Below are 25,081 nucleotides of genomic sequence, written 5' to 3' on the forward strand. Positions count from 1 at the left end.
CTGGGGTTGGTTTGGTACTAAATAATGTTGTAGTCCTCCTGATACATAAACACATGTGTATTGACACAAATTTACACAACAAACCATATTGAGGGCCAAGAGTTATGAATGCAAATGTTAATCCAAAACCATATTGGTCATGTCCATGGCAGCACATATAGCAAACTTATCTTTCTGTTGGTTTTACAGTATTGTGCATGAGAGAGGGTGGCACAAACAAAACTGTTTTTGGAAAATTTATTTAGCAGAAAAATATATTTTGTGCACATTCAACACACATAGGTAGCCTAATGCTAAATGTAACTGCTATCTAGTGAGTTATACATTCTGACAACAAGTGAGGTCAAGACAACTGTGTTTGAGTTGAAGTGGCATCATACTAGTAACAACATATTTGACATTCAGTATATTCTCCACGCAAAATATGTCAATGTGAGTTTAATGTCAGACCTTTTTACAGTAAAACATAACATGTTATGGGTCAGAGAACTTTTCAACCCAGTGATGGCATACAGTGAAAAATAAGTGGTTATATATATATTTTTTTTTACATTTATTGCATTTAAATATATTCTTACATATTCACTGAACACTACATTGTCATGCACCATGTCACTCTTCTGTGGCTTCAGGAGTTTAACAATACTCTCTTCAATCACTACCCAAACCAAGGCTTGTATTTTGGATAGCCTCATAATTGTAAGTAATAATGCTAATGTAGGCTGACCCTAACCCTCTCAAATTGCAAGTTCTATAAGCTACAGGTAAGAGCAATAACAACCAATGATGAGGAAAAACTTGCATTTAGGTGTAAGAGAAATGGCTTGATTCCTTTGTTGACATGACACATGACTTGAAAGCAGATCTTTTGCAAATATTTTTGCCAGTAATCAGTAGGCTTCATTGAAATCCAGACATTGGGGATGAGGGACAGAAAAACAGAGTGAGATTGGGACAAATCTTTTTTCATTATCCAATGGAATGTTTGTTAAACGGAATTGAAATGACTTCTACACGAGTGGTTACTAGAGATCTTCAGACTTCCTGACTGAGCTGTACGGCTGCCACATCTGAATCTTCCGTGTTGTGGTGAAGATGTGACGTCTGTCTTTTATCAGACCTTATTACAGCAGTAGGGCCAGGGGTGGAAGATGAAATATCTATGATTTCCCCCATGGAGATGCAATCACTCCCAAAAGTCCCATCTTTCTGAACGCATTTATCTATGTTATCCTCCCCTTCTCTAGGGTTGGAATGCTCTGAAGGTCTCTGGAGATGGCAGGGATCTAAGAGATGGTGTACTTTCCCTTCTGAGCTTGCAGCAGGAGATGCTGTTAAACATCCATTCCTTTGTGACTGGTGGCGTGGTGAACCCTTGAACTCCATGCTGATATGTGGTTGGTTATTGCTCTCACACACATTGTTTGGTGTGTCTGGTTGACTGCTGACTGACGCTTCATCAGAAGACTGGCATGAGATGGTTTGCTTAGACGTCGTCTCTACACAGAATGGTGAGGATGATGGCTCGTTGTCAAGTTCTTCAACTTCACCTGATGTTGGTGTCATTTCTCCCATTTGGTCTGGGGTCTCGGGTGAGCTCTGCTGACCGACTGATACATTTGATGAACCAGCCTCCCCTATGAGAATAGAAGACGTCATTGTATAAACAAATACCAGTTAAAGATGTATGGGTATTGTATCATCGCTGCTGGGCAGAAACCTTGTATGTCCAAAGCCGTTACATTTCAGAAAGTTTAAACAAGTAATTTATTTATTTAAAAAAATAATAATATATGCAATATAGAGATACAAGGTTTCTGCCTGAAAGCGACACTACATGGATATGTAGGAGATGTATGAGAAATGTCAGGTAGTGATAAAAATATGATCAAAATGAAGAATATTGTAAAAATGCATGAATCAGTCATTCACCTTCCTGGTTTTGAAGATTTGGCAACATATGGTTATCATTTAGGGTGATGGTATCTCTCCTTCCTGTTGGTGAATTATGTTATTAATAACAACAAGCTTCAAATAGAAGACAGCTAAATTTAGTAATACAATGAATACATTAATTAATAATCAAATTACATAAAACCGCTGGCATGAACGTATCCATATACATGCAACTGTAATTTTAGTAGATGTGAGAAGGAAAAGGAGTGAAAATAAAATAAGTTAAGTTAAGTCAGCCGTTATTACAAGTAGTTAAGTTATTGGCAGAACTTTTAGACATACTTCCATGTAATCCCAGAGATACATTGTAAGTGAGGCCTTCAGGAAGCAAGAAAGAAAAAGAGAGTAAAAGAGAAGAGAGGAAAGTAAAAATATTGCGAATGGCATGTTTTCCTTTTTAAACATACCTCATCACAACATAAGTTACAATACGAAGAGACAGAATATTAGGTCAGTTACAGTTGAAGGCTTATGTGTACCTGGCAGGCTCCATAATCCAGCCACTTCCAGGGTCTTAAGTTTCTTCTCCAGCTCTGCCACTCGATTTCCTAGAATTCTAGCGACAAATGACAGGGTTTTTGTAAAGAAAACATCATCAGCTGGGTGTACTTTTGTGTTTTTAACTTGTCTTGTCAATTAAAACGACTCATTAGCCCAAAAGGTACCGTATGTATTCAGGCAAAATGAAAATATTAAGCCTAATTTATACTCTGTGTTATGATGTGTCGCTTGCAGCGAGAGCTGATTTTCTAGTTAACATGTTGTGATGTGACACGTTGTTAGCTTGAAAAACGGTTCTTGTCAGCAAGTGAGATCACTGGGAAATAGGGATGGATTTATTATTTTCTTCATTATACTTTCCAACCCAGCTCCTCAACCAAGTGAGGTGCGTATTCTAGTAGTTGTTGTACTATGATTAAGGATATTATCATGGTAATCAAAATATGCTTAAAACTCTTAAAATGCCACTTTTGTTAACAACTTTCACCCCATTGACCCCAGCATCCACATTCTGGGGGGAACATTAGCCAACATAGCAGATATACAAGCTCACAAGGGATCCGTTGTGAGCTTGTAGATCTGCTATTTTTGTACCAAGTACAGAGCCAGCTCACGTCCAGTGTATGATGGACAGTTTCACGATAAATTAAAATCTCTGCAATATGATTATTGTGAGTTTTTTATCACGATTAACGATAACGATTATCGTCCCATCACATCCCAAATGGAGTATGAATTGCTTTGAATTTCTTTACTTATTGGTTTGCCGTTGGTGCTGAATGACCATATTCTTCTCATGAATGGTTTCCAGAAGGGCGGTGGCAAGGGACTTGAGGTCTGAGATGGATTGAGGAGTGACGGGTAGACTGCAACCATTTTCTTCGGAGAGTAACAATTCTTGCACTGCATATGCAAAAATAATAATGGCAAGTTAGTCTCATATTTTACAATCTGCTGTTTCAGTCCTTGCAAAAGTACATAATTTAATGATGAATTTAATGGATAGTGTAGTGTGAAGATCTTTTTTAAATGAAGTCCTGACCTTGCTTGGCAGAGAGTACTCCTGTGAGAGCACTACTATTGGGTTTCCCACATATTTTAGAGTTTTTCCTGCTTTCCAGGGCACTCTAGAATAAGTGAAAAAAAAAAATAATAATACCACTATTAAAGGGATATTTCACTTTCAAACATGTTTGGGGTCATTTTACCATCTACTTGGGCTTTTGTGAGCACCCTAAACAGTTTTTAAGTTGCTTGATTCAGTATTTAGATATTTGATATTCAAATATTATTCTCAATATTTCTTAAAAAATGAAAGGAAGAAAAATAAAAGGAAAATACCACAATGTTATAAACTCCCTCAAATCTAAATGTAATTATTACATTTAAAGTCATACTGTGTAACATTTTCAATTACATTTTTCATATCTTTTTTCCACTGGCATATTTTCCACAAGAACTATTCCACATAAACATGTAATGTGGTCGTGATGTGACTACTCCTAGTCTAGAAACTAGCTTTAGCTGCGATTGTCTTCCCCCTACACTAAAAATACTCAAAAAACATGTAATATGTAGTACCTTGTACTTCATAATGTTTGTTTTGAGCATGTTCACTTCCTCCTGAAGTTGCTTGAAGCGCTCATGTAAATACCTGGAAGGGGTACAAGTTAAATTATTGCTTATTTAAATTCATTGGCCAGAATGGCCACGTGACCAAGTGTCTCAGGTCACACTATTCTGCAGCAGTATTCTGCCTATTTTGTACTTTGTCATCCAATGGTGTCATGCAGCGAAATTAGCAGCTATACAAGCTGTGTAAGCTTGTAGATCGGTTATTTTTTTCCCAAAATTGGGTTGCCACTTGCCAGGTTGAAAACGTTAACGGCGGTGGAAATGTTTACATGGCCTTGATGAGGTTTTCATCTATACTGCTAAGAATGTTGGTAGGCTCCTCTGCTGTACAAATCAGAAATTAAATAAAGCCACAAACCTGTTCTCCATGCAGAGAGCATCTATGTCTAAAATCTGTATCTCATCATTCCCCAGGAGGTGGTTCATTTCCAAATTTAGACGATGTGCCTTCTCTTGAAAAACATTGCGCTCCGCCCTTACATCTTGAAGCTCATCGGTTAGTGACTCCACACTATGTTCCAGCACCTCATTCTGTGACCAAGGCAAAAAACAACAACAACAAAAAAAACAACAACACAGATGTTTGTATTATTTTAGTCCATGCAGATTAGATTTAGTCTTAGCTACAGCTGCAGCATTTCATAATTCTTATCCCTGCTAGGCCAACATATCTTTTGCTAGTACCCCAGGCAGATTTTGTCCAAAACTCACCCAAATTCGTACACCTTATGTCTGTAGTCATGTGATCAAGATGTATCTGTCAGATCTTTCAGATTCCATTCCCATAGGCAACAATTGGCTTTCAAAGTTTGCGAGAGGGGCACATAATGCCACAAATCATGAACGCATTGTCTGACTGGTGAGAAACTTTGCACACACACTCCCAGTAGGCTAAGGAAGATCTGTCACTCCAAATGTTTCAAATCGGCCTTGTTGTGGCACTATAACAGGTTGCAACCGTGCCCTGGGCAGGCCTGGCGGGCACACTTTTCTAGTTTTATCAACAGCTTTTCTTTTAAATCACTGTCATGCTCAAATAATTTATAAAAAGTATGAAGTACGCTTAAAAATAGACCTTAAAGAGCAAAACACACTAAAAAGTATTAATCATCATGTATTAATTTTCACCTGAATTGAATGAAAATTTGAAAAGTGAATTTTACATGTGATTTGAATCTTGTATGAAGCAGATTATAACCATTTAAAATCTTATTTTACTAGTCACAGGTACATAATCACTTTTTTTCAAATTGCCTTTTTTTTTTGCCATTGTGTTCTGGATAGTTGGAATACAAAATAGTTTTAAATTATTAGCACAGGTGGTACAGGCTGCAACTTAACTCATTCAGTGCCTGACTTATTTCTGGTTGTGTTGTCCCAGTGCCAGAGCCAAAAATTCATTGTAAAAAAAAAAGTGCTTAGGAGCCGAGATACAGCCTTTTTCAGTAAGAAGTTAAACAAGAAGTGAATGGAGCAGCACATTTTCAAATCATGATATCTTGGGTTCTGAACATAAAAAAAAAAAAACGTCTTAGACGTCATGTGGCGCTCAGGGCTTAACAATGGCGATTTTTAGCCGCATGCGCTAGCGCGGCTCTACAAACAGCACTAGTCCTAGTCGACACCCGAGTGACAAAGTGTCGACACCCGAGTGACATTTAGTGACACCTAAGTGTCATTGGCTGTCCTGGCTGTGCTTCACACTTCACGCCAATGGGGACACGGTACTTTGCAGCACCCGCCTCTCCTTCTTTGCAGCAGAGAGAGAGAAAGGGAGATAGCCTCAGGCTGGAGGGTTAGCCTAAATGCTAGCGTGCTTCATTAGACCTTGTTTGGCTATTAAGTTATTATTTGGCCATGTTCACACTGACTTCAATCTTAGCTATTGTTGGGAAGACCCGTGTGATGTTGCCACCACTTATATAAAAAACATTAGAGCGTTAATCTGCGACGCTAAATGTTGCCAGGTTTGGCGAGAGAAACAAGCAATCCAAAAAACAAGTATTCAGGTCTATGAAAAGATTGGGCCAAAAAAAGCCTGCCACATGCGGCTTCATTATGACTTTGGTCATTCTTGTTTTATGACGTTTTAAATGTCATGTGGCACTGAATGAGTTAACATAGCAAGAGCCTATTCTGTTCTCTTCCTCGCTCTCTCACCTGTTCTCTCGCTGTTTCCAACTGCTTGACTAGGTCCTCTCGCTCATGAGCAGGGAAATGTCGAGCACCAACCTCCTCATCTCCTAGCCTCTGTTTGGTGATGGTCATTCGGAGAAGCTAGAGAGCAAGAAAGTGATTAGTTGTCAACTCAGTTTTTTATCGACCATGTACACATGGAGGAAACCACCCCAGTAGGGTGCATGATGCATGAGCAAAATGACCACCATGTGAATATAAACCATTATTTTCTGCACAGTATATGCATATGTATCAGATAGATAATGGGATGACACACTCATGGGTAAATAGATAAAAGCATACAATACATAACAATGTGATACAAAGGAAACATCAACAACAGGTCAGGTACGGTAAACAATGCAGACAGACGTAGTACCTTGTTATCTCCCTGGGCTTCTGCCAGTCTTTGGTTCAATTCCTTTACCTCTTCAGAGAGTTGCTTACTTTTTTCTCTGGAGTCTCTCAACAGCTGCGCTAAGTTCACCTGCAAAACACAGGTACATAGTGTCATAGTTTTACAATCTCACTGGAACAGGATATTTAACACGTATTTTTCCATTTGTTTGGATGGATGCAAATGGATGCAAGAATGTGATCCACAGAAACGTACTTGATTCCGTTTCTCAGGAGGCAAAGTGGGATCTCCATCCTGTAAGTGATGAAAAAGGAGTAGAAATGAGACATTATCACACAGTATCTCACATAACAGTGGGGGTAAATGAGCTTTTCCCCCACTGCCTGATAAACTCATGCATATATCTTACAATGATCTCCCTGTACTTCTTCTTGAGTCCTTGGTGTCGCTCTCGAAGCTGGTTGGCCATTAGTTGGTACTGGTCTCTCTCCTGCTGGCAGGTATCCAGCTCTTTGGATAGAATCAGAAGGGCCTCTTTCTTGCTTTCCAACTTCCGCTTGCAAACCAGGAACTGTAAGCAAACACAAATATTTTGGACACCATGACGTTTCAAACCCCCCTAATTTAAATGTTTGGCAAATGCTCAATAGCTCTGCCTTATAAATTACAATGACTTATTTAGAAAAACCTGAACGTTAGCATACACGTTTCTCTGCCAGACAATCCAAAAAGATTCCATATGCTTCTCTGCTAGAGAAGGATTCATGGAAATCATGATAACAAGGGACTTGTCTATGGCACTATGGTTAGTCTCTGTAGTGAAAAATAAAAACAATTACTTCCTTATCCGCCTACTCTAGGGGGGAGTCTCCATAGAGATCAATGGTTCTCAAACTTTTACATTTCAAGGTCTCCCTCTAACTCTGACAGTATACAAATGGAACCAACTGGACCCGTCTAACGGGTCCAGTTGGTTCCATTTGTATTCTGTCAGAGTTACAGAGTTACAAATCAGACCCCCCTATAAAGGAACCCCAAGAGTCCCTGGAATCCACTTGAGGACCACAGCCATAGATTAGATAGATCATAGAACAACATTGAGGCTACATCATGGAACATTTAATCCTGACTAATCGTATCAACAGTGATAAGGTCATTGGTTTGGACCTGAATTCACACAGCATGCCTGCAGGGGGCGACAGGCAACCAATTATATTAAATAAACACAAATTTACCATTAACATGATAATGGTTTCGATTTCAAATAGAAAGATCACCCCCCACCCCTCTTCACCATTCTGTTGGCTGACGCATGTGGTTCTCACCTCACTGACCAGTCCCTGCCAGTCACTCTCGCTTCTTCTGGACGGATCCATCTTTCTCTTTATCCAAAGATCGTCGTGTGTCAGTAGTGCATGATAAATGTCACTTCCATCAAGCGCAGCAGTGTCACATTGATGCTGTTCACCGCTGGAGGACAGAGGACAACATTGGATCAGGACAGCTGGCTGGGACAGACAGAACAGGACCCAGTGTCACCACCGGCGTTGCCAGGTCTTGCGAGAGAAAGAAGCAACCAGGTCTATGAAAACAAGCCTAAAAGAAGCGACTAGGCCACATATGAGACCTAAACCTAGTCCTAGCCGATCTACAAGCTCACAAAGTGCGCTTATAGATCTGCTATTTTCAAAAAAATATTGAAAAAAATGTGAATAAAAGAAAAAAAAAACATTTTAACCACACAAATACATAATAAACAAGTACATAATATTTGCAGATGTGGGTCTGCAGACAAATACATATTATTAATTTGGGGGACCTTGACATGAAAATGTTTAAGAACCACTTGTTTAAACAACATTAGGACACAAGCCCAAATAAGCAACTACACTTTAGAAACAAGCCCAAAAACCGCAACCCGCAACTACCAATGTTTACAAGCGACTTTACAGAAAAATACAAGCCCAAAGTCGCTTATAATAAGCGGACATGGCAACACTGCTCACTTCCGTTCTGTGAGCAAGGAGCATCAGCTTCCTTCTCCGTGAGGAGGAGGAACGAAATCCCTTTGGAGGTGCGTTTGGGATCATGTGGGATCCTCGTAAATTAGAACACTTGTAGAACGGTAAACTCTTAAAAACAGATTTTGCTAAACAGCACAAGAGGGAATATGTTTTCCCTTTCCCCCCCCCAGATTGGTAGAACAATGACTTCATTGGGCAGAGCACTTTTCCCAAACAGTGAAACAGTTCATAAATATTACTATAATAAAATATTGCCTATGTGTGCATCCAGATTCTAGATCAACTGCATGGTCCTTAGAGCAGGGGTCTTCAACAGGGGGTCCAGGACCCCTAGGGGGTCCTCAGAGTTACTACAGGGGGGCCACCGGCCCACCACATCTTTGTGTGATATTAACCACTTGAACCCTCAAATCCCTATTCTGAGGGGAACATTAGCTGCAGGCGTTGTGTGCCTGTAGATTGGCTATTTTCGGCAAAGAGGTTTGGAAACAGGAAATAAAGAGCAGACCAAGTACAAATGTTCTCTAAGTATTGAGGGTTTAAGTGGTGAACTGTCTGAAAAGACACAATACATTAACACAAATCCAACACAACGCTACACAAGTCTATGAAATCTATGAAAAAGTTGAATCTGTAACACAATTTTATACAATATGTGGGGGGTCCCTGCTTCATCTCTCTCTCTCTTAGCAAAGGAAAAACGTTGAAGGTCCCCTGCCTTAGAGGACATGGCGTGTTGGAGGATTGTAGAATGCAGCCCAGTCTCTGCATCCTGACTTTGAAAGAGAAAGAGAATGCACCACCAGGATGTGTAGAGAGAGGGTGTGGAGCTTGGATTTCCTGTGGTCAGTGCTGAGTGCTGACTGCTGAGTTGGAGGCAGCAGTGAGGCCAGTCTCAGTAGGGAGGTGGCATATTGTAGGGTCAATTTGAAAGAGCGGAGGACAGAGATTCATCACATTGGATGATAAAAGCATCCCCAACTATACAAATAATACACAAACAAGCACATAGTTTCCAAGAAGGGTTCATTTGGCTATTACTACGAACATTTCATAATTCCATTATCTTTTTAAACTTTAGCCTAATGCATCTATGGCCTTTGCCTATGTTCAAGCAAGGTAAAGAAAATGCTGTTTCAGTAGCCAGGTGCTGACAGGCCTATACATTAACTCACTGGAGCATTTTATGACACGCTCATGTTTCATGGTTTGTGATGCTGCTGCAAGGTATAGAGGTCAGAATACTCAATAGGTATAATTAAAGAGTAAGTAATCAGAGCCAGTAGACCACACCTTTGTATTTGTATGTAAAAATAAATTGTAGCCTACTACACCAATAAACAATTATTGAAAGTTTAATGTGCATTATTAATAAGGTTTGGGCTGACACCTTACTGGTTTTCTATTGGATTCTTCTTCAGAAATGTGTGTGTGTGTGTGTGTGTTTGTGTGTGTGTGTGTGTGTGTGTGTGTGTGTGTGTGTGTGTGTGTGTGTGTGTGTGTGTGTGTGTGTGTGTGTGCGTGCGTGCGCGCGCGTTTGTGTGTGCGTGCGTGTGTGTGTGTGTGTGTGTGTGTGTGTGTGTGTGTGTGTGTGTGTGTGTGCGTGCGTGCGCGCGCGTTTGTGTGTGCGTGCGTGTGTGTGTGTGTGTGTGTGTGTGTGTGTGTGTGTGTGTGCGTGCGTGCGTGCGTGCGTGCGTGCGTGTGTGCGTGCGTGCGTGCCTGCGTGTGAAAAAGCAGAAATCTGAATGGGAACTCAGTCAAGCAGAATAGACAAAATGAGGCACAGACAAAGTCACAGTTTTAGAAGAATTCAGGAGGACAAGAATGTATGGAACTACCAGCAGTCTGAACTCAAGGAACAGACTGAAAACAAGTGACTTATATTCACATCACCAAAATGACAACATAGTGAGATCCCTCCTCCAACCCAACAGCTTCATTAACATCGAAAACACCTGAAAACAAAGAGGATTATAGTTCCCTTTGTTCCGGCCAGGGGCAGAACACACCTAACCTTTAGCTATTCCTACCCCCCAGCCACAACCCAGCCGATTTGTCCTTGAACCAAACAAGGAGCCAGAATGTCTGCAGTAGGGTAACAAATGTCATAGGAAAGAGGAGGAGTATATTCATACAGTAGACACACACACACATGCAATTGGGTCCTGGACTTTCTGACTCACCGGCCACAGTCTGTCAGAATCCACAGCATTTTGTCCTCCTCCATCATCCGGTTCCCCCCGAGGGTGTGTCCTGAGCCCCCTGCTGTACACACTGTTCACACATGACTGCTCAGCTAAACAACCAGGCAACCATATTGTGAAATGTACAGACAACACAGTAGTAGTAGTGGGACAGATATCCCACAATGAGTCGTCATACCGGCAGGAGGTGACAGATCTAGTGGGCTGGTGTGCAGAGAATAATCTTTGTATTAAGGTGGGGAAGACGAAGGAGCCGATAGTGAATTTCAGAAGGGGAGGCCCTCCTCCTGTTCATCAATGGAGCTATGGTGGAAAGGGTCCCCAGTTTTAAGTACCGTGGAGTTCACATTTCCAAGGACTTGAAGTGGACCACTAACAACTTAAAGAAGGCCCACCAGCGCCTTTATTTCCTCAGGAGGCTGAGGCAGGCTGGCCTCAATACCTCAGTGGTGGAGGCTTTCTACAGGTGTGTGGTGGAGAGTACTCTCACATTGTCCACCACCACCTGGTATGGGAACTGCTCTGCCGCTGACAAGAAGGCGCTGCAGAGGGTGGTGAAAACCACCCAGAAGATCACCCACAGCAGTTTGCCTTCCATTGAGGACATCCACGTCAGCAGGTGCAGGAGCACTGTGGCCTGAAAGGCTTACATGCAGCTTCTACCCAGGAGCTGTTAGACTGATGAACTCTATGCCCCACTTGCACTTTCGCTGTTCTGCATTGCTGTGCTGTTATATAGTATGTCATGCTGCCATGTTACCTCGTTTAAATTTCACTGCACTTTTTTATTTTTATTTATTGATAGTTATTTTATTGTACACTGCTGGTCCTGAGTACGATTTTCGTTTCATGTGCAAGCATGTAAATGACAAATAAAATGAACATTGAATCTGAGGTGGTGACCATTCACTTCCAGACCCAGATTTTTCCTGCCGGTCCGGGGAATCGAACCGGGAACCTTCCGGCAACAAGTGTGCTTCTCTATTTCGAATCAGTGTCCAGCATCTGTTGGAATTGTTTTGTGCATTGGTTCTCAAAGTGGGGTCCGAGGACCCCCATGGGTCCTTGGGGGGGTTCTAGGGGGTCCCTAGCTAAGTTAGTTAATATAGCATCAAAATCAGTTTAATAATGTTAACCCTACATATACATCTGTTATTTGAAAATAGCCAGTCTACAAGCTCACAATGCATCGCAATGCGTCACGTTGCGAACTTGTAGATCTGATACTTTCAAAAGAATTAGAATATTTTTTGAAACATTTTGATAACACAAATCTTATATGGCGGTCCCTGGCACAAAATATATGGGGGTCCGCGGCCTAATACATATCAATTTGGGGGTCCTTGACATGAAAAAGTTTGAGAACCACTGGTTTTGTGGATATGCGTGCATTTTGTTAAACCGACAGTATGGTTTACCTTTATACCATGGAAATACAATGGCATGGTTGTTTGGTCACTGGCATGATGGTACAGTATGTGGTACTTTTATACTTTATACTTTTTCTTTTTTCGTGTATTACCATGGTAGATTTCAGAAAGGAGTCATTCATCGTCATTATGTTTTGGTGCATTTCTCAATTATTATATTCTTACCCTTTGTGGATATTTAAGACATGGGACTGGAAACACCATTTGTTAATCAGCATATTAATGTATTAGTCATTAATGTAGCACACAAAGCAGCAGTTGACAGGCAATCAATTATATATATACATCATTATGAAGAACCAGCTATTGCTTTTAAGAGCAGAGATATGAGGTTGAGAAAACTAAGATTGATGGGACAATTACCGGTCAAAATTTTGCCAGTCATTTTAAACTGCATTGGTTGTACACAAATGAAAAAAAGAATAAGACATTTTCAAATAAGCAAAATTTGATATTTTAAGACAACACAGCTGTGGTGCTACAAGGCATTTCAGATGGTGTAATAACAGCATACAAAACAATTCAGAGTAATACAAGAACACATTTTGCATAGGAATCCAGAGTAAATTATAATGACATTCTGTCTTGCAATTAATCAGGCACTCGGTCTACAGTAAGAAAGCTTCATTTCTTGCTGTTCATCGTCAGTAATTAATGTTGATTATCATTCAATTGTATTTGTGGTTAGTACATAAAACCCCTTTACCGGATTGAATGGGTTAATAACAAATTCAACTTCCCAATGATTTAGCTATTTTTATTAAGAAGAAAACCTGGACTGGATCTGCGGATCTGGATCTGATCTTCAAATAGTAAAATCAACAGGGAGTTGACATTTTTATTAAAAACGCAAACAGTACTGGGTTTGGTGATATATGTCAGAATCAGCTTTGTTTGTGTTCGTTTACGGGCTAAAAGACAGCGTCCAGAGCGGTTTTGCAAGTCAATGGGAAGCATATTTTGAATTATCAATTTTTTAATTTCTTGCCCACCTTTGGGCAAGAAACCTCCAAGTGTTCTGACCCTTTAAGAACACAACCTCAACCTCAGAGGATGCCTTACAAAGTGTCTAGTGTGATTTCATATTTGCTAAATGTCATATTTGTTGTTAGAATTGAATTATGAAGGTTGGCTACATCTTTTCAGTTCATCTCAATCATGTCACAAACTAATTAGCATGCAGGTTATATTGCAAATATTGTCATTGATTTCTATTGCATTGTCCTTTGGTTTCAAACTAGCGAAAAATATGTTGCCTACTCTTGGCTTATCGTTGCACTTAATTAACTATACCACCATGATTACAAACTATACCATCATAATCATGAGATATGCATAGGCATTGCTAAGATATTTGTCTTAGTTTAAGTAAGCTGCATTTTATGGCATTTAAGTATGATATACAGTAGTTGTGATGTCTTTCTCATACACCTATCGGTTGCTGAACAATTACCAAGAGTAGAGAGAGGTGTTACATTATGTTGGCTGAGTATTATAAGCTAAGGTCTACAATCATATGTTCAAAAACCATTGATTTGCCCTTAAAGCTGGAGGAGAAGATGAAATTCCTTCGGTCAGTGTTCACCACAGTAAATGACCGTGGCGACTGCACATAAATGTCCTTAAACTTGCCAAAGGTTTTGGTCTCAGAGTCCCAGAGATAGATTTGTGTGAAAGAATAATCACTGCCCAGAGCTAGGTAGTGCCTGTCTGTGAAAGTGAAAGGTTGGAGGATCATTGCTCCACGAGATGGTAGGGCTTGGACCTCAGAAAACTGCTTGCTGGTCCACTTGAGAACTTTAGAGTCACCAATGTAGCAGGTCATTGCTAGATACAGCTCACCTTCGATCTGAAAAGCTTTGACTGCCACTACGTCATCAACATTTGGGATTTCACTTTGATACATGAACTTAAGGGTGCTTTTGTTCCACAGGTAGATAACAGGTGCCTGGGAGCGACTGGCTATGATGAGGTGGGACTTACCATCCATTTCAATGTACTCAGCATCTGTATCCCGGAACCACTCATGGAGGTACTGGTAAGAGTAGAAACCAGTTTCGTTCCTGTCTGGTTGGTCCATCCATTTGTACAATGTAGAAATGCCTGCCTTAGAGCTGTCTATTATCACAAAGTACCAGTCACCATCCATTTGGAAAACCTCAATGTCATTTGGTTTGGAGATGTTGAAGACCTCAATGGTTTGAAATTTGGAGAACTTGTTCTGTTTGTCATCAAACTTGTAGATATGCGAGCCACCGAAGAGCTGAGTGACGATTATCAAGACATGGTCTTCAATCAGGACTGACTTGCATCCAACAACAGACTTCCCTGTTGCAAAATAATTGTCAGTTACAGTAAGTCGTAATGCAAAAATCCATGAAACAAGTCTTGACCACTTAAACCCTATATACTTTGTTGACCAGAGTCCTCCAGGGTCTATACCCGGCACCTCCTGTTTTCGTTTTACACTAAATATCTTCCCAAAATAAAAAAAACAAATCTACAAGCTCACAACACGTCGCCTTGCAACTCATTATGAGCTTGTAGATCTGCTTTAACTACAGGATGTTGATGCCGAATATGGATGCTAGAGTTAAACTGATTAACAAACTAGGACCAAAACTGCTGATGAATGGATGAGTGACATTTATGCAATAAACTGTGTTCATGTACTGTTTATATAAAACTAGAAAAGTGTGCTCCTAGGAGCACAGGTCTCCGCCAGGCCGGGTTGCCTACCCAGGGCCCGCAAACTTTGGTCATAACCACTTGGAATGGGATCTGAAAAATCAAACTTATACATCTTGATCACATGACCCAAGAGATAATGTGTACCGATTGTGTTACTACTACTCCTACAAAATCTGTAGGAGTAGTAACAAAAAGTTTATTCTGAAGAAAACGCACTATGGCAGAAAATGTAATCCAGCAAAAACAGTGCCCATAAGTTGCATTGTGATCCAAGGAATCCAGGGGGAAAATATGTTTATTGTACGACCAATGGTTCAAGAATTATAGGCCAAAACATGAGGTGGACTGTTGTAGCGCTACCATGAGGAGATTTGAAAAAGTTGGAATGGAGGATCTTCCTTCGCTTAGTGGGAATGTGCGTGCAAATGTTGCCAGCAATCTGGCACTGCACTCATAATGTGTCTGGCATTTTGTGCTAAACTGCAACCCCACAAACTTTGGAAGCCAATCATAGCCAATCGGAATGGAATATGAGAAATGTGACAGATACGTCTTGATCACATGACTACAAAGATGAGGCCGATTTGAAAAAATGTGGCATTTCTTCCTTGGCCTAGTGGGAACGTGCGTGCAAAGTTTCATGGCAACCGGACGCTGTGTTCATGATTTGAGGCATTTTGTTCAAAACGGGCAGCCAATCTTAGCCAATCAGGATGGAATATGAAAAGTCCGACAGATAAGCCTTGATTATAGAGATAATGTGTACCGATTTGCGTGATGTTTGGACAAAATCTGTAGGAGTAATATCAAAAAATGTGTTTTGCAAAAATCTGCCTCCTGATGGCGATGTAACAAGCCGATTTGGGGCAGATGTTCTGCTCTGGCCTCCAGAGAGTGTGCTTGCATAGTTTCACGCTGATCGGTCCAACGGTGCCGGAGATTAGCTGTACACAGACGGACGGAGACACACACGGACGGACGGACAGGGGCGAAAACATAGTCTCGGCCACGCCTTCGGCCTGGCGGAGAGAACAATTTAGAATAAAATAGATGTGTCACAATAATGACTATATGAACCTTACATTAACAATATAACATGGGGTTTGTTATACCTGTAATGTTATCAAAAGGCCTGAAATTCAGTTCAATGTGATCCCATTCCATGACCACACAGCTATTGGTATTGGGGGCAGCCATGGCTACATAGATGTCTTCTTTATGGGAGAAGATGTCTGCTGACATCGATTGGATAGGAATTGACTGATGACGGACAAAATCTGTGAGACAAGGTTAGCAAGATAAGCAAAAGAGTGTTAAGACATCAAATGTTTGCTCATCAAATGAACATATGTTTCATGCTGTAAATGTTTTCCCACTTATATTAAATGTATATGGCCTTGACATATGTCTCTACATCTACTTCAATCCCATCCCAGCAATGTTAGTGTTATTATATCCATTTGTAACTCCTACATCAGTATTTTATTGTGTAGCTAGAATGATGGTAGATCTAGCAGAGCTGCATCATATCACTATGACAATTTTGTGGTATACTGTAGTTGACAATTTCCCAGTTTTACCCAAAAACTATGTAGCTGCAAGGATAAGAACAGACATTCTTTGTTATATGAATATCAATTATGAATACTTTCAATAAAACTACAATTTAAAAAGTAATTAGAGGCAGAGTATAAATAAATGTTATAATGGATAAAAGAGTACATATTCAAACGGCTCCATTTGGTGCCATTTGTAGAATTTCATAATAACACACTGAGAATGTTATTATTGTGTAGTGTGTACATTTTCAGGAGTGTGCTGGTAGTGCACCATTCTTTTTCACCATAGTTTGTTTGATATGTTGTGTGGTGTATTTTCATTTATAGTGTATACGTCCCTGTGACTGAAACAGCTTCCTGTAGCACATGGCACATTACCTGTGGACATACACTCGCCCGGAGAAATGGGAAGGTCATTGAGCCGCTTGCCCTTCATCTCGCCAGGCCCGTTGCAGTAGACATCTGATACAGTGGCATTGGTGTTCTTCAACCACATCATCAGCCACCTGTTCTCACAGTTACACTGAAAAACATTGCCTCGCAGGTCCCTATGACACATTTGACAGGAGAGGTCATGATTTTATACACACCGAAAATGTACTGGCTGCGAGAAAGAAAATCATTAATCACATCTTGTACAGAGAATGGGGAATAATGACAATATAATTTCAACTCCCCTCTACTGCCTGGCCTGCATAAGTCTTAAGAACTACTAGTAAATGTGGGGATTTTAATTCAGTTTACTATTAGTTGTGCTATGCTGATTTTCACATACATATCCTCATATAAAGCAAAATAATAAAAAAGAGGCTAAAATTCCTATAGTGGCCTCTAGAGGCTGTGCTGCTCATTGCACCAAACCAAACTAAAGTGTTTTGAACCGACCAACATTGAAATTTTTAGAGCCCCATGCTCTCATTAATGCCTAAATTGTAAATTGTTCCCAGAACGACAAAATTAAATAAAATCGAATTTGGGAAGGGGGTTCAATATTGTATATTCAAGGTTCAAGGTTCAAGGTTCACTTTATTTGTCATGTACATGCTTGCACATTAAACGAAAATCGTACTCAGGACCAGGTATACAATAAAATAACTATCAATGAATAAATAATAAGCATAAAATCCTAAAGTGCAGTGAATTAAAACTGAGCAGCATATTAAAAATAGTAGCATCCAGCATTTATCAAAACAAGATAACATGGCAGCATGACATACTATATAACAGCACAGCAAGGCATAAGGAATAACATTCACTGGCATCATGGAAGGGAAGGCCATAGGGCCACCAAAATGTGTAGGGTTCATCCTCCAGGAAGCCTGAATGTACTTAGCAAATGTCACAACAATAAAATCATTAGTGTTATAGATATTTTGTGTGCAAGTGGACATTTTGGCTTATGTGAGGTGGTAAAGTAAAGACCATGTGCTCACTAATATAGGTAGGGGTTATCCTCAAGGAAGCATGAATGCACTTTTATGGCAATCTTTCAATTAAATGTATTTGTGTGCAAGAGAACATTTTAGACTACAGTGGATGCTAGGAGAAAGGTCATGGGTTTACCAATTTGACCAATTTCACAATGAATGCCATGGCAATCCAGCCAGTAGGCTACTTTTAAAGATAACTTGTGTGGGACCAAAGTGATGGACGGACCTACCAACCGCTAATAGAGCCACACCCTAATGGGGCTAAAAATGGATGGATCCATTTTTATAGTCTCATGGTCAAAATAACATTTTTCGCTGTACAGAGTAACTATACAACAAGTATCCATATCAGGCTATCTAAATGGCTATCTATCTGTAGGACAAAAGGGTTCAAACAAGCACAACATGAGTCAGCTTGAAGTGTGGAAAACTCCTCCCAACAGCTTTTATTACAATTGCTTACTCACAGTTCTAGCAAGGAATCCAAGTCGAAGAAGAGGTTCCTTGGCAGAACCTTCATCTTGTTATTGGCAAGAGACCTAAAACAGAAACATAGGTGGACAAGAAAAATGCAGTGATACCGTTTTGTTACTTTTAATTTCTCAGTATTTTGGACTTAATAATACATCAAAATACAACAGCAAAGACTTACAGATGAGTCAAATCACGTAGACCTCTGAATATATTTTTGGTGACGGCCTCAATCTGGTTTCCCTCAATGAATCTTTTAAAGGAATATAATGTTGAAAGGCAGTACAGTATAATGAAAATAGTGATATTTTCATTGACAACCATTCTTTTCTAAATTAATAAATCTTCAATAATACTCACAAATATTCAAGATGAGGTAGGCCAGAGAACGCATCATCTTTGATTGTTGTCAAAGAGTTTGAATTTAGAAGCCTGTAAAAAGCACACAAGCAAATCTATGAAATTGCATCACAATTGCAAAGCTAAATTAGCCTATTATTACTTTCACACAATTCACCTACTTTGTGCATGCATGCATGTACTGTGTGTGTGTGTGTGTGTGTGTGTGTGTGTGTGTGTGTGTGTGTGTGTGTGTGTGTGTGTGTGTGTGTGTGTGTGTGTGTGTGTATGTATATGTGTGTGTGTGTGTGTGTGTGTGTGTGTGTGTGTGTGTGTGTGTGTGTGTGTGTGTGTGTGTGTGTGTGTGTGTGTGTGTGTGTGTGTGTGTGTGTGTGTGTGTGTGTGTGTGTGTCTGTGTGTGAGAGTGGGGGGGGGGGAAGAGATACACAGGAAGATTTGTTGATTTGTGCCTAACTAAATTAACTCCATATGTCTAATTAAATCAATAACATTCAAGTCTTAGTTCAACTTACAGCAACTGCAGAGATGGCATGAGAGCAAACATTCCCTCTGTGATTTCAGTAACTGATCCATTTACTATGCTCCTGTTGGAATAATCAAAACAATATTCACAAAGTATCATACTGTATACACATCTAAATCAAAATTGATTTAAGGCAGCATGATTTATAGCCTATACAGTATACCACCCAAATATGAAGTGGCGTTTTCCTATCCAAGAACAGCATGGAAATAATGGCTTGTCACCTTGAATGCGAAATCAGTCGGCTTAGCCTATCATTTAGTAGACTAGTCCAATTGACTTTTGCTGAAGAAACGTAATGATGTACTTACAATGAATTGATATCATTCGGTATGGTCCGTGGAATCTGTGAGGTTCCGACGCAGATAATAGTCTCCTTGGAACAGGAACATCCTGAAGGACATTTGAAAATCCGTTTAGATTGAACTGCTGCTACACAAACGCACAGTAGAACAAACCCGTTCAATAGCCAACGCTTAGTAGATGGCATGTTGATCCTTGAACATGAATAATAATAATAATGATAATAAGTGAGAGCGAAGTCAATACGAGCTGCCTCCCTCCCCTTAGGCTACATGAAATGCAGCAGTGGAATCCCTGACACAAGCACTTAGTGCTGCAGTTGCGTTCCGGAGGAACTAGGGCTACATCATCTACCATAAAACTCACTCCACTTGGCAATATCGATACATATCCCTAAATGATCCCTATTGAGCCTGGCTACACAAGGAAATGCGTGCCACAGAATTGAATTAAATCTGAGATTCAATAGGTAGTAGTACTAGTCGAGTATTATACGAAAAGTCTCAACAAGCTTGAAAATAGCATTTCAGGACCATGGACAGCGATAAATTGATTGCAGAATGGGCATCGTTCCTCAAGTAGCCTATAGGCTAGTGGGGAGAGTATCTGTGTTCAACATGCCATGTTATCCATATGAATAGCCTACATTGGATGAACTTTGATTAGGCCTGTAGTCAGAGGTGGAAAAAGTACTCACATGTTTTACTTAAGTAAAAGTATCAATACTGCAATGTAGAAATACTCTGTTACAAGTAAAAGTCCGGAATTAAAAAATGACTTGAGTAAAAGTACGAAAGTGTTGGTATCAAAATGTACTTAAAGTACCAAAGGTAGAAAGTACTCATGATGCAGAATGTCCCGTTTCACAAGTTTTTTTTAAAAATGTATACAAATCTTTTGAAAATAGCAGATCTACAAGCTCACTGCAATGCATTGTGAGCAAGAAATGTATATGGCTGCATTTATAGTGCAATTGTAGGCTCAATTTTTTAAATGTATTTTTAAATGAAAAAATGCTGAGTACATTTACTCGACTTGTTACTATGATCAAATACTACATCTAAGTGCATTAGTCATTTAGGCTATCTATCCTGGGGCACATTGCAGACTTCGAGGGCCTGCCCTTATAAACTTCCCATAATCCTTTGCTTTAGCTGCGTGACCAATCCCCACGGCCCAACCTCACGAGCAAAAAGTGTGCGTTATTATCATAGACAGTAAAGTTATTTTTGAATAACCTTATTCTGAAAAAGGGTAGTTACATATTTAATGCAAGCGAACATCCCTATTCTTTTGACACACACACACACACACACACACACACACACACACACACACACACACACACACACACACACACACACACACACACACACACACACACACACACATGAATTTTTAATGATTTCGCATTTGCTCTGGGAAATTGCTACTGGAGTGAGTGAGTTTTTCTAAAAGGGTGCTATAGGCAACATACACCACTAGGGGGGGACAGATGCAAACATCTTGCTGCACACACTGCGCTTATGCTTCATTTTCATGGGGAAAGAAGTCTAGTGTTAGTTTTAGTTGTATCTTCAAATACATAGCCTCACAGACATGCAGTGTTATACATGTATCAAATGATATCTTCATGATATCTACAGATTGTATAATACAATCAGTACATTTTTAAATACTTAACATTGTCCAATTCAACTCAACTCAGCATATGATTAAGGTGGTATGACTAACCTCTTCTATTGCATATAGACAATGGAGTTGTTGGTTGTTCTAGTAAGTCCTAACAAGGTGTTGACCCTTGTCTTAGAACCAGTAGTCAGTATGAACATGAGTGAAACTAAATACCCGTTGCCAAAAGGGAGCCATACATATCTGCCATTGCTGGCATAATTCATGACAACTCCCCATCTTGCATTGCTGTTTTTAGTCCAGAGTATCCCTGAATCACTCATGACACATGCAAACTGAAACCAAATGATGCCACAGTATATATCATTTTTACATATTTTCCTAGAGGTGATTCAGTATGTGATCAGGACAGGACGTTGTATGGACTTGCGTAGAAAAGCACACAATTGTTCAAAGGTTTCAAAATAAATATGAAAATATCATCAAACCTTTTTGCAGTACATGTCTGATAAATGTATTGCAAGATGGAAACAATCCAGACGAATACAGACCTTTGTCCTAAACATGCACTGACCTATCATCTTGTGATATGATGGCTATTTCACGAGACAAAATAATTCTTATATCATATCATATTGTTACTACTGATTACTATTCTTGAATACATACTGTACCTGATATATAATTTATATGAAAAAAGAACTACACAAAGTAGTAATTCATTTAAAAGTATTATTATATTATCATTCCCCTAATTATAAAATGGCCTTTAATTCTCAATTAGAATTTCATAGTGTTTTATCAACTAGTTTTATAGACTAGCTAGACATGTTTCAACAGGTGTCATTTCCCAAAGCTTAGACTGTCCTTTTGTGAGTAGTCGTCAGGTGTGGTCCCACATCCAGAGGAAACCATTTAATGTAATTAAACAGCATGCAATTTAGGCATTTATAGCAGACCCACTAAAGCTGCAAGTTGACATTGCCACACACACACACACACACACAGGCCAAAAGATCAAACTAAATAGCTCCATTATTGATCTACTGCTGGAGTGTATACAGTTAGTGAAGCAATGTTCCCGAATTTGTGGGGCTACAAAAAGTCATACAATCAGATGTGGAATATATAATGTTTCCCCTCATCATGGCAGCTTAGATTACAACCTTTGCGATTTTATTTGAAGCTGCTGGCCTTAATGAAGAATAGGACTTCCTTTTACCCATAACCCAGTTTGATCCAGGTTGAGAGGCAGAGATAGGGGCCAGAGAGAAAACTCCACCTAGACAGTAGTATTGTAAAACTACAGCTGGTTACACACCTTATGACCATTTGTAAACACCTGTGGTTTAAACTGACTCTCTTATCACCTACATCCACGAAACTAGCTCACATATGACACTTGTAAATCCAAATGGTGACCTCTTCCATTTTGAATCATGAAAATCTTGTCTGTTGGCAGTAAACTGGTCAAGTACAGCCTTTGGCTATTGGTGAATGCTTCACAGCAGGTGTTCAAACTCTCAAACATCTCCAGTTCCCAACCAAGGGTTACACAGCACACTGTAGTCAGTAACATAATTCCATAGGGCGCTATCAGGCTTGAATGATCTCTCAAGAAACATAAACATATTATGCTTGCAGCACAACTGATATTTATTGCAAAATGATCAATGGTCACATGCAATGTGCAAATTCCCATTTTTCACAAAATTAATTAGAATTGCTAGTACTATACTTGTATTGGCATTTGCTTGAGAGAGACAGACAGAGAGTCAGAGAGAGAGATAGTTTTAAAGGACTTACCATGGACTGTTCAGCTTTGATTAATGGTGCTCATGATTTAACACCTGCTGTTTTAATGTAGCCACTGTAAGTAACTGATCTCAACATGCTTGCGTGAGCGGTGTCCCTTTTTAAATAGCTACAGTACCTAAATTTGTGGAGGTCGTTTAAACCTGTATGCGTACACATTTCGGCACAGAAAGTCATGGACCAAAACTTTGATTTACATGAATGTTAACACAAACTATGAGGAAAGAGAAAGTCATGGGGTTAACACCTTCAAAATGTCCAACATTATTATAGTGTGAGCACTTCTGTTCCACTTGAAAGATTCAGTTGTCCGTTGTGAAATTCCCCCAATAGTGTTGTAACAATATCCAGTGTAGGTATTCAATTACATGGGTTTATAAGTATTGTATTTAAACAGTGCTTAGTATGATCTGTTTTGACATGATCTGTATTTGGATACAGGTGACACAGTTCAGCTTTCCATTCATGCCAGATAGTAAGCTTTAACAAGGGTTCCAACAAAAGTTGATAAAAGATAAAAACTTGTATTTATTATTGTTTTAAGTGGCAATAACATAATAGACAATGAACATGAATCTTTGCTTAAAGAGGATTAACACTATACTGGTTGTCTATTTCCTAGTCTGATATCAATGTGACTTCAATATGTCCTCTGCCTGAGAGCAACTGCTTGTATGACCCCTCCCCCACATATTCCATGAATTTGGGGCCCTGTCCAGAAACAACACTTGTCTCTTTTACACAGGGAGATATTTAATAACTGGATTGGTATTACATAAAATAGGCTAATTCATCGATACCATGTGAATGTAAAGTCCATTATTTAACAACCAAACAGTTCCCATTTGTACAATTATTTCAGGCTTTGACCCAGGGTTGGATAGTGGAACAAGCTAAATGATATATCCTACAAATAACAAATCCTACTTCACATCCACACTCCACAGTGTATTTGAGACTATCACATCGGCCTAGGTTGCATGATTAGTGGATTCATTCAGCTTTTTATGTCTGCTCTGCTGATTCAAAGGCTGATAAAGTGCAGGCCAACAATGAAGACGGATGGGTATTTCTTAATGTTTTTGGGATGTCTCCCTGGGATCCAAATAGTGAAAATAGCTAATCTACAAGCTCACAACAGTCATGTAAGCTGACATTATTTTGAAAAATGTTAATGTTAATAAGGCTAATAAAATGATTCACAGTTCACAGTTCACTGTGTGAACTGTGAATATAGCTGCCCTCACAAAAACAGGAGAACTGGTAAAATATAAGGACAGGAGCTGTTCCCTCAAAAAAGTGCTGAACCCACGAAATTCAGGCCCAGTGGCATAGCCTATGTAGGCCATTGGTTCTCAAAGTGGGGTCCGGGGACCCCAAGGGGTCATTGGGGGGGTACCAGGGGTTCCCCAGCAAAATTAGTTAATATAGGGTCACAATCATTTTAACCACTATAGTATAACTATGTTATACTACAAGCTCATAGCGCGGCACCGAGTGCAGTGCTATGAGCTTGTAGATGTGCTATTTTTTGAAAGATCCCTGGCACAAATTATTTTTGAGATGGGGTCCGCAGCCAAATACATATCATTTTGGGGGTCCTTGTCGACATGAAAAAGTTTGAGAACCACTGACGTGTAGGCTATAGAATTCACAAACAGTTGACAAGATAGGCTAATTATCTGTATTTGATACACTGCTAAATTAAGGCAACAGCTCCACTGCCACACGTCAAAGACAAATCATGGGGGGATTCCTTGGGACTCCCCCTGCTCTCTCTCTCTCTCTCTCTCTCTCTCTCTCTCTCTCTCTCTCTCTCTCTCTCTCTCTCTCTCCCTCTCACTCTCGCCGCCCTCGCTCTCTCTTTGACACACTCCTTTTCTCTCCCCCCTCTCTCTTTGTCACTCTCTCTCGGTGTCTCTCTCTCCCCCTCCCTCTTAACGCCCCTCTCCTCCCCTCCCAACTGTCTCTCCTTCCTCTCACCCTCTCACATCACGCCTGCAGAGTTTTC

The 25,081-nt window shown here is 39.9% G+C and overlaps 2 protein-coding genes across 3 annotated transcripts; both read right to left on the reverse strand.

Annotated features, from left to right (window-relative positions):
- Positions 1-32: 32 nt before the first annotated feature.
- Positions 33-8,160, reverse strand: LOC311052658 (coiled-coil domain-containing protein 149-like). 2 transcript variants are annotated; one of them, XM_084067736.1, is made up of 13 exons: positions 7,954-8,160; positions 7,038-7,199; positions 6,884-6,922; positions 6,650-6,757; positions 6,253-6,369; positions 4,451-4,623; positions 4,039-4,111; positions 3,500-3,584; positions 3,213-3,360; positions 2,436-2,512; positions 2,239-2,274; positions 1,933-1,995; positions 33-1,637 (listed from the first exon to the last, which is right to left on the reverse strand). In XM_084067736.1, the coding sequence occupies exons 1-13, from the start codon at positions 8,002-8,004 to the stop codon at positions 1,036-1,038; spliced, it is 1,734 nt and encodes a 577-aa protein (XP_083923862.1). In that variant the 5' UTR covers positions 8,005-8,160; the 3' UTR covers positions 33-1,035. The 2 variants fall into 2 exon arrangements, with proteins under 2 accessions (XP_083923862.1, XP_083923863.1); XM_084067737.1 differs by lacking the exon at positions 2,239-2,274.
- Positions 8,161-12,767: 4,607 nt separating this feature from the next.
- LOC311052670 (leucine-rich repeat LGI family member 2-like) lies at positions 12,768-19,810 on the reverse strand (the record flags this gene model as incomplete). The annotated part of the gene is made up of 8 exons (XM_084067756.1): positions 12,768-14,614; positions 16,090-16,254; positions 16,915-17,084; positions 18,434-18,505; positions 18,619-18,690; positions 18,798-18,869; positions 19,310-19,381; positions 19,632-19,810. The coding sequence occupies 8 exons, from the start codon at positions 19,808-19,810 to the stop codon at positions 13,779-13,781; spliced, it is 1,638 nt and encodes a 545-aa protein (XP_083923882.1). The 3' UTR covers positions 12,768-13,778.
- Positions 19,811-25,081: the final 5,271 nt, after the last annotated feature.

The sequence above is a fragment of the Gymnoscopelus microlampas genome (genome assembly GCF_963454915.1).
Source record: "Gymnoscopelus microlampas genome assembly, chromosome: 2".
NCBI classification, from domain to species: Eukaryota; Metazoa; Chordata; class Actinopteri; order Myctophiformes; family Myctophidae; genus Gymnoscopelus; species Gymnoscopelus microlampas.

Excerpts from the sequence above, each read along its gene's own strand:
- LOC311052658 (XM_084067736.1), bottom strand. The coding sequence starts at position 8,004 with ATGGATCCGTCCAGAAGAAGCGAGAGTGACTGGCAGGGACTGGTCAGT. Across the intron at positions 2,513-3,212 it reads CACCAACGGCAAACCAATAA|AATTCTAGGAAATCGAGTGG; the intron begins GTAAAGAAATTC and ends ATTTGTCGCTAG. Across the intron at positions 1,996-2,238 it reads ATCTCTGGGATTACATGGAA|GAAGGAGAGATACCATCACC; the intron begins GTATGTCTAAAA and ends ATTCACCAACAG.